The 9,718-nt window shown below is 40.7% G+C and overlaps 1 protein-coding gene across 1 annotated transcript in view; it reads right to left on the reverse strand.

The window, feature by feature from the left end:
• tmem150aa (transmembrane protein 150Aa) overlaps positions 1–2,483 on the reverse strand; it is a 4,717-nt gene extending 2,234 nt beyond the window's left edge. Inside the window, exons 1-4 of the mRNA XM_037681214.1 lie at positions 2,404–2,483; positions 2,229–2,276; positions 2,036–2,122; positions 1,367–1,434 (exon numbers count right to left, since the gene is read on the reverse strand). Of these exons, the coding sequence (XP_037537142.1) occupies positions 1,367–1,434; positions 2,036–2,122; positions 2,229–2,276; positions 2,404–2,468 (268 nt within the window). The 5' untranslated portion in view covers positions 2,469–2,483. The remainder of the gene's footprint in view (positions 1–1,366; positions 1,435–2,035; positions 2,123–2,228; positions 2,277–2,403) is intronic.
• Between the last annotated feature and the right edge of the window lie 7,235 nt (positions 2,484–9,718).

Raw genomic sequence — 9,718 nt, forward strand, 5'->3', positions numbered from 1 at the left:
GGGGGGGGGGGCATTAGCAGAACTACAAATCCAAGGTCACAACATCACAGACACTGGAGACGTTTGGGAACGCATCTGTGAATGAAAGGTGACGTGAAAAAAGAAGCCAAGGTGAAAACGGGAGGAGTGAAATAACCGAGGATGGAGATGGGGAAAGTGGGGCAGAAGTGACTGGTGATTAAAGAACACACAAGAGAAGAGGGATGGAGGCCACAGGGGAGGAGGGAGGAGGTGAGGGGAGGTGGAAGGAAAGCTGCATTCATTATTGATGAAACAGCAGCCATGATGTCTGCAGCTCCTGAAGACCGTCAGCCTGTGGGCGCCGTGCAGCGTTACGACCAGGACACAAGACTAATTACACAAGGAGAATATTTTCACAACCATCTTTTAGTCCACAAAGTTCATTATTCACACACAAAAGAATACATAAAAAAAAAAGCAGTTCATAGAGTTTTGAGACTTTCAGCGCCACATAAAGAAAAGTTAGGGGAAATGGCCAAAGTGAATAAGTAAATAGTTCGGGCACATATAAAGCTAAATTATTAACCCTGTATTTCTGGTTTACTTCATATGTGGGATGTACGAGCCCAACTTATTTCTTTGCAGACGTTAAGAAGTCTTTTCTGTAAACAGACATGAGAAACATCTGATAAGCTGCGCTCAGCTAAGAAAAAGCCACATTATTTATTAGTGAGCTGCAGCAGGTTGGTAGAGACTGACGACAATCACACTGACTTGACTGGCAGCTTGTAGTTGGGTAATCTTAAGCTAAACGATTAATAGGTGCAGCTGTAAAAATGTGAGCGTGGTACAAATCGTTCCAAAAAGGTTTAACTACTGAGTGTTCACCTGCTCCAACACACCCAATTTAAATTATTAGCCTGCTCCCTGAGCACCTGACAAAGAGCTCAGACACGGATCAGTTCAGTTCAGTTAGCATAAAAGAGTTGAAATGGTCAGAAAGATGCTGAAAGAACCAGAACAAAAGCTGAAATGAGAAGTGAAAGGGTTAAATAAAGGGTTTCAAGGATGCGAGGAGCTCCATTCACTTTCAATGAGAAAAACATGGCCGAAAAAGCTAAATATTTTAAAAAGTCAAAACTGCACAAATACCAAAAAGCAGAGCAGGAATGTCCTGAACGAGCTGAACATTTTCACATATGGATTGATGAAGTAGCAACAACTGTAGAACGAGTTACGTGCAGAAAAACGGATCTCACTGGCGTGAATACTTTATAAATATTCACACCATAACGGTGAGATTACTCTCACTGTTCATGTCACAATCTGCCCGAGTTTTAGATAATTATCATCAACAGAAAAAACATGTATTGAGCCACTTTATTCAGATTTGTTGAGGACTTACCCATGAAGGCGCCGACGTTACCGATCAGGCTGAACAAGCAGCTTTCAGGAGGGAAGGAGCCACATTTACTGCAGGGCAAGAAAACAATCTAAACTGAATACTCAGTGTAACAAACCAGTGTTTTAATCATATTACACCTCAGCTAATTAAAAACAGCAGAAGTATCAGTAATCAGTGTTAAAATGTGGACTGATGAAGTTTTCTTGGACCATTTAGAGTCACTACACTGGCAGAGCATCACATTGTAAAGTCTAAGAAACAGCTGTAGACACTCGGTCTGAGCCTGTTCAGAAAGTTTATGCTCTACATCCAACTGGAATAAACATAAAGGACAAAAAAATGAATTCTGAATTCAAGCTTCCTGCGATGTAGGTTTGAAAAAACATGCAATCATCTCATTTTGATTCATTCTAGACATAAAATCAAAAGATAGCAAACAAATGACACACACAGCTAAAAAGCGTGCTTTCATACTGGCTCTCTGTTCAAGGTCTCCTTCGCAGATTGCACAAATTCAAGTTATGCAAAGCGTGGGTTAATGACTGACACGGAGCCGCAACATAACAAGAAGCTAATTCATGCCCAAGGCGCTTTGCTGACACAAAATGGGTTTTGTTTTCGGGAACGAAAAGCCGAACTGTGGCGAGGAGGAGAGGTACGACAGCACACCTGATGAGGGGGATGTCCTGGACGGTGCAGCAGGTCTTTGGGAAGCCTGGTCGAGGCAGCTCTTCTGTACATGTTACATTATAAGACCTGCAGCATCAAACACAACGAGCTCAGTTCAGTCTCTTGACGGCTGCTCTGGAACCCTGACGCTGAAACTCGTGTTGTGACCCCAACAAGAAAACTTAACACATACCAGTTTTCTACAGGACAAACATGGTGATTCATCACGGCCATGGCGTACCTACAAGTGCAACAGACACTATCATTTTAAACGTCAAGAACATCGGTGACGCTAAAACATCCTGAAACAAGGTTGTATTCAGCCTTTAAACGTGACGGGTGACACAGACGCTTGTGTCCAGACTCACACGATCCATATTCCTGTGATGGAGAAGGCAGCCAAGCTGACAGGCAGGACGATCCAGGCAGTCATCGGGCTGGCAGTGAGCTGGCGTTGTCCCAAGCATGGGGTGAGAGGGGGTGGTGGCTTTGGGTCTGAGTGACAACACGACAGGAGAGATCAGGTAGGGGGTGGGTGGGGGTGCGGGGTCACTAATACAATGGGAGACACACACAAGGAGGGCATGAGGGGACAAAGGGGGGAATGGCACAGCCCCTCTGCTCCGCAGGACCCAGCAACCAGCAGCAACCTGAGACAAGGGTGGGGACATTTATATTAGAAACATGTAGACTGTTCCTCTGTCGTAGAGGAGCGGTGTCCTTTCATTCAAAGTATTCACCAACGAGCAGCTGCCAGATGTGACATCAGCTGGATCTCATTCAAAGGAAAACATGTAACACCGTTCTGTTGGAAAAATAAAACTCCCATCTCGTGTTTTCAAGCCGCTGACAGCCTGTAAATTTAATGTCATCATAACAGGAAGTGGGCGGAGTCTGTGTACTACTCAGGAGGAAAACAAACAAACAAAAAAACAAACAAGTAAGAAAAAACTGCAAATGTGAGTGAACTCGCCTAAACTTCCACAAGTGCTGGACACAAATAAAACCTGCAGATTACAGGTTGGAGTTCGGAGCTGACAAACGTGACTCTACATTTATCCCCCGCGCATGTCTGGACATCGCTGTGAAGGGTGTTTGCAGAAAGAACACCCCGATGTTTACTGTAAACAAAAAGCGATTCTGCAACAGGACTTTACGGCGTTCGTGCAGAACATTCTCTCCCCTGCAACTGAGACAATGTGGACTTGGGTCAAAACGAAACGACACATGCAGAAAAGAAATGAAGTGCAACAGGACAAGGTGCCGTCAGCGCACACAGTCCAACAGAAATGAAGGTCTCAGCCAAGGTCAGCTGTGTGGTAGCACACAAAGATCTACACCGACAGACTGCTTCACACGGTGTCCAGTTACAAGTGTGTCCTCGGCTCCCAGGACCAAGAAAGTGAACAAAAATGAACTCGCTTTAAACAAAACTGCACAGTACAAGCTCTGGATGTGTAAAACACATTTAAACAGGCGTTTGTGCTCGGATGATGGATATATCTGCATAATTCCAACAAACAGTAACAGAAGCACGTCTCTTGATAAAATAATGAAAACCTTGAAGGCCCCTCAGTTCTCAGTACATGGTGCAAATCCAAGAGCAGCAAGTTTGAACAAAATGGGAAATGTTTTACTTCCCCAAAGCCGGACGTCACAATAGACGACAAGTTTTTTTTACACACGATGCTGAAGCTGCATCAGATTTCAGCCAGGTTCAGGTTTATGACTTATTGTTGGGAGGGAAAAATAATAATCTTGACGCTTGCTGTATGACAATATTTAAACTTTTTTTTTTAACCTGTTGTGTAAAAAGATAACTCTTTAGGCGATGTTTTAATATGTTCACGCGGAGGTATTTTTCAGACGACACATTCATATCGTTTGTTGCAACCAAAGCAGCTGACTTTAATTAAACTCATTTCCATCTGACGTGAGAGTAGTTTCTGCACTGCCTTGTCAGAGTAATCAGCATAAAATATAGTTAGAGTTTTAAAGGAAGGGGTGATTACAGGTGAAGGGTTCATCTTCTCCAGACATAATGACCATCACCAACAGTCCCAAACACCAGACAATAAGAAACTTGCTCCAATGAGCCGTCCCATCTGCCACGTAAGAGCCTCCATCTGCAGGAGAGTCTTAAAGCAACACAGAGCAGCTGTTTGTCAAGTTGGAAAGCATTTTTATTTATAAAACGGTGCTACAAATACATTCATTTTGGACGTCTTGTAACTAAAGTAAATGTGTTTATTGTGCTTACACATTTCTCTGGTAACTCTGGCTTTTTTGCAGCCAAGATGAAATGTGCATTTACTTTACATAATCCAAAGACTTGAGCAAGTAGTGGCTCCTTTAACGTAACTAAGAATGTGTAAACAGACTTACCGGTAATAGCGCTTTATCTCTTTTTCCAATTTATTTATTTTAGAATATATCCAGATAAGGCGTTTAAGCTGTTCCCTTCTGCAGGAGTCGACACAGTGAACAGACTCGCATGAAATATTGGAAAATTATTTTACATCAGATACTTTTCCTGGGCTCGAACCTGAAGGATTAAGAGATTGTGGCACTGACCACCGAGCTACCGCGGCCTTCATGTATCCAGATCAGTGTTGACCCTGTACTGTCCTGAAATGGTTAGTGATGAATTTGGTATTTGTTCACAATAATGTTTGTAGTCAGTCTGTGCTATAAAAAGCTTTTAAATCAAAGGCTCAGAGCAACCATTGTAGTTGAACAACATCCAAACCAGACTGTGACGTTTAAAAATTACAGGTAGAATAAATAAAGCAAGCTATAAAAACTTAATCAAATGAGGCCTTGTCTCTGTCTCTGCAGCAGGAAGTGGAGGCTGGACTGCTGCTGTGTCCACATCTCTGACGGATCCGGTTCATCAGGACCAAATCATTTATGTTGTTATAACTATAATACTCGTGTATTAGGGTTATTATTAGGTGATAGGTTTATAAATGTGTTCTGACGTCCGCAGTAAAAAACAAACAAAAAAAAAAAAGTTACTTTTATCATATTTCTTATCAGAAAGTTTCATTTCACAATAAGTGTCGTGATGCTCCATTTCTGTTTATTCATTTGTACTTCACACTCAGCAGCACGCAAACACGTGAAGTTAAACTAAAACACCATTTTATGAGTTGTAGAAAGTTGTAGGAATAAGTAGGAGGACGTTAGTTTATGTCCTGCCCTGTCTTCAGAGGGACATTACATTAATGGACATGAGGGGGGCCATTACCCACCGCCGTTCAGACTCACTGTACTAACACAGACTAACGCAGCGGAGACCATTTATTTACAGGAAACACGTCCACACTTTTACCTCCAGCCTGTTACTTGGGTCAAACGAGCGGAACTTCTAGCACTGAGCTCGGCAGCCGGTTCTGGTGGACCGGGCTTCTGGTACCGTTAGCCTGTTAGCTTCTGTCCCGCTGTTATCACTTGTCTTCACTTGACACTTGGCCGCGTCTTCATTTCCGCTAACCTAAACTGATAAGCCGCTAAACAAAATGTCCTTTTGGGATCGGAACACGAATAATACCGGGTCAGCGAGCGTACAAAGAGCAGTTCGTACCTACCTTCCACCTGCTGTGCCCACAACGCACCTCATCAACCTTGGTTTCCCTTTAAAAACATCGTTTCTCTTCGCAAAGAAGGCTAGCCGTGGAAACAACTTCCGGCTAACCCTTTCAAAATAAAACGTCAGCTTGGTCATTTTAAAAATACACATTTATTTGTAATAACAGTGTTCACACAGCACTCATTTAGCATGAATATGACAAAAGATACACATTTTCCTATAAATAAAAGTGAGCCACTCTTGGTAAAATACCTCTGCTCTGAGTTTTGTTGAGGCATAAAAGCAGCATTCACATCTCAGGTGACATATGGAGAAATAAATAAATAAAGCCGAATGTACCTGGTCTAAAATGTCGTTTTCTTTCCTGCATTTGCCTCTTTTATTTTCACACAATTGTGTAATCTGATATTGTATTGTACCTAACTTGACAACGCCCTCAGTGTTGCAGGGCCCTGCTGTGCACCACTGGTTTACATGTTTATGTCAAAACACACAAGAAGTGTAATTTGAGAGTATAGTAACACAGGCCTCCAGGCACACAGGAGCACATACAGAAAGTTAAATTAAAGACATGTATGTTAACCAACTTTTTTTTCTTCATTTTCTTTCAGCTGTTCCTTTCTTCAGGGGCGGCCACAGCAAAATATCTCGCACCAAGATTTGGCAATAGTTTTTACGCTGGATGCCCTTCCTGATGCAACCACAGACCACCGAGCTACCACAGCCCTCTGAGTGGAGCAGGGTGCTGATGGAGGGGGTTAAGGGCCTTGCTCAAGGGGCCAGAGTACGGCATATGAGGGTGGAGGCAGTGGTGGGTGCTTCACCTTTCCTACTCACATTTTAATGTAGGTACAGGTCAAGGTTTCTTTATTGTCTTTCACATCACATGTGGTACATGTGGTGGAACGAAATTGTGTACACAGTGTCCCAGTTACATCCAACAAAAGTATAAATTGGAACAGAAAATCGGTAATAAGATCTAAGATATGAACTAAGGAATACACTAAACCAAGATTACGTTTAATGGAGCAAAAACAATACACAGGGAGTCAAGCCGCCGACCTTCCGATCACAGGCCCACCTTCTTTGGCCTCTGCGCCCCCCCACCCCCCCAATAGTTAATCAACTCATGCTGTTCATTTTCTGATATACATGTGAAAACATGTGAAAACAGTATTTTTTAAACACAGTACAGTCCCTCGCTATATGCGGTTCACTTCTTGTGGCTTCACTGTATCACAGGTTGTTTAAAACAGGTTTTTTATTATATTGTGTGTACTGTACTTTCATCTCATCGTCATCATCTTCATCACCAAAGTGTTTAAAAGCAAATGAAGTGTTTATAAAAAAAATGGGAAGGTTTTAAAGCTTTAAATATATATAAATAATAAGATAAATATAACGCTACACTGTGGATTTTCACCTATCGCGGGGGTCTCTGGAACGCAGCCCCTGCAACAGGTAAAATAAGAGCAACAGGACAGAAACAGACTGCTGTAAGTCAGACACCGTTTCTGTTTGTAAGTCTGCCCAACTTGATCTCAATAAATTATTTTTCCATCATTTTCTGGTGAATTCATACTTCATCAGTATCACAAAGTTAAGAAATACTGCATTACAATACACTGACTTAGCTCAACCTGTTTTCTATACAAAACCAATCTAAAAAAAAATACTAGTGATGTTTCTATATAGTCAATTTAACATTATGGACTGCAATATTTGAACATGGAGTACGTACAGTATGTACCGACCAGTCATTTTGTATTTCATATAAGAAAAAAATAAAATAAAACATATAGGTTGTCCCAGAACTGCAATGATAGCGATGCATCATGCTGCAAATAAGGATAAAAAATGACAGCTGTCAGTCTCACCAGTAAATACTGTATCCAAATGTTCAAACATTTTGATGAAACTTGCCTGTTTGTCGGTTCAAGAGATAATTTCAGAAGATACATCAAGATATCCTGAAGGGTCAACAAACTACCTGAAAAATAACTTGTGGAAGTCCACAAGAGATGGCTGCAGGGAAAAGGAAGCACTCTAAAACATTGTGAATAAAAGTATGAAAAAAATGGATGCACAATGAGACATTTGATCACTTGCAGCTGTATAGTCTGGATCGTTGGCTGGGATGAGTCCACAGTCAGGTCTGTAGAAGCTAAAAGGTTGAGTACGTCACAAGATGTTCCAAGAGTGAAATGTTGAATTTATTGATCAGATCTAAGCTCATAAAAAAACAAGTTCAGTGATATTTTTCCTTTCTTACCCTGGAAATGCAAGCTGTTCTGAAGCAGCTGATGGGCTGTCATGGTGTTACTGACTCTGAGTAATCAGCAGATCCATCAGTCAGCGTGATCACAATCCATTAAAAACAGCAAGCGCCCTAAAAGATAAAAAATACAGACGTGGCATCTCAAACTAAAATACACTAAATGTTTAAATTAAAAAAATAATGTTAGCTGTTGCTTCCTTTGATGAGGGCAGACTTTAAGCAAAGCCACTCCATCTGAGAAAGCTGAGCACTGGGAGCAGAAACAAACAGGAGGTGAGTCCCGAGCAGCAAATCCCCCAGAACAGAGGTGTTGTAGAGAGGAGTGGAGGTTCACCCCTGCATGTAACAAACAAGAGAACAGTAAACATTCCTTGCAGAATTTAATGGGGGTGGAGGGGGGTGTCATTTTCCACCTTCTCCTCGTAATATCTAAAGAATGCATCCTTAAAAAACAATAGCAGCTACATTTTTACCATATTCCTGTACAATATACTAATACTGCTGTACACAACTTAAAATAACAACATAAAATACAATAAATATATTTCACATTATTAGATCACTACTTTCTATACATTTCAATATTTTGACTGACTTTTCATCTAAATATGTTTTGCTCTTGTATAAATAAATGCAACAACATGAGAAAAGTGTGTAAGAAACACCAGTTAGCCACACCTGCTAACAGATAATAATGATTCATAAATTCTTACCTTTTCTGGCTCCTCTACATCTGCATGCTTCTTCTTCTTCATATTTTAACCAGTTTTCAGCTAAACATTAACCTACAAGCTGAAACGCAAATATTTACACTGCTTCCACCTCGTTATGGTCCCACGTGCACTAAGGGCTAACTAAACTGTCACCAACAAAACATCCCTCTGATTGAAAATAACAAAAAAGGTTAAATCATGTCATCTGGTTTGGTCCAGATGACATGATTTAACCTTTTTGTTGTTACCTACCTGGATGATGGAGTTTACAAACCTTATTCCTCTGATTGGCTCAGAAGTAGTATTGCTGAATGCTGATTGGCTTACATGACACATGACCCCGCCTACTTTAACGAGGTAGGTTACTATCTATCTATCTATCTATCTATCTATCTATCTATCTATCTATCTATCTATCTATCTATCTATCTATCTATCTATCTATCTATCTATCTATCTATCTATCTATCTAAAATAAGATTGATGTCTACTAAAATGCCTTTGAAATTCGTATAATAAATACAGACTACATAATCTATTGATCCACCTGAAGACCAGCGACACCTGCTGGTCTGTACACGTTACTCCATGTCCAGAAGAGGAGAAGCTGAGCAATGAGAGACTTATAATAAGACTTTAATAAGACTAAAACCCACCATTCTAAGACAAATAAACGTAATAATTATTAGGGTGGTATACATTAACTAAATAATATGTAAGACAGGACAAGTTTTAGTTGCATATATCTGTAGGTGTCAATAAAGAAACTGCACAAGACTGTAAAAATGTTGAAAAAGTTGCCAGAAACAAATAATCAGAGTCAGAGTCAGAGTCAGAGTTTCTTTATTGTCATTCGCACCTCTTGTGGTACATGTGGTGGAGCGAAATTATGTACACAGGGTCCCAGTTACATCCGACAATAAAATGTATAAGAAAAACAGTAACAACATCTAAGATATGAACTAATAAAAACATCAACTAAATATACACTAAGCACTCATAACATAAAACATTGAACATCAGCACAAACATGAACATGAGTCTGTGAGCAGATGTGCACGCATGAACACATCAACATTGAAACAGATCAGCAGCAACAT

This window comes from Nematolebias whitei, chromosome 8 (genome assembly GCF_014905685.2).
Source record: "Nematolebias whitei isolate Nwh7 chromosome 8, NemWhi1, whole genome shotgun sequence".
NCBI classification, from domain to species: domain Eukaryota; kingdom Metazoa; phylum Chordata; class Actinopteri; order Cyprinodontiformes; family Rivulidae; genus Nematolebias; species Nematolebias whitei.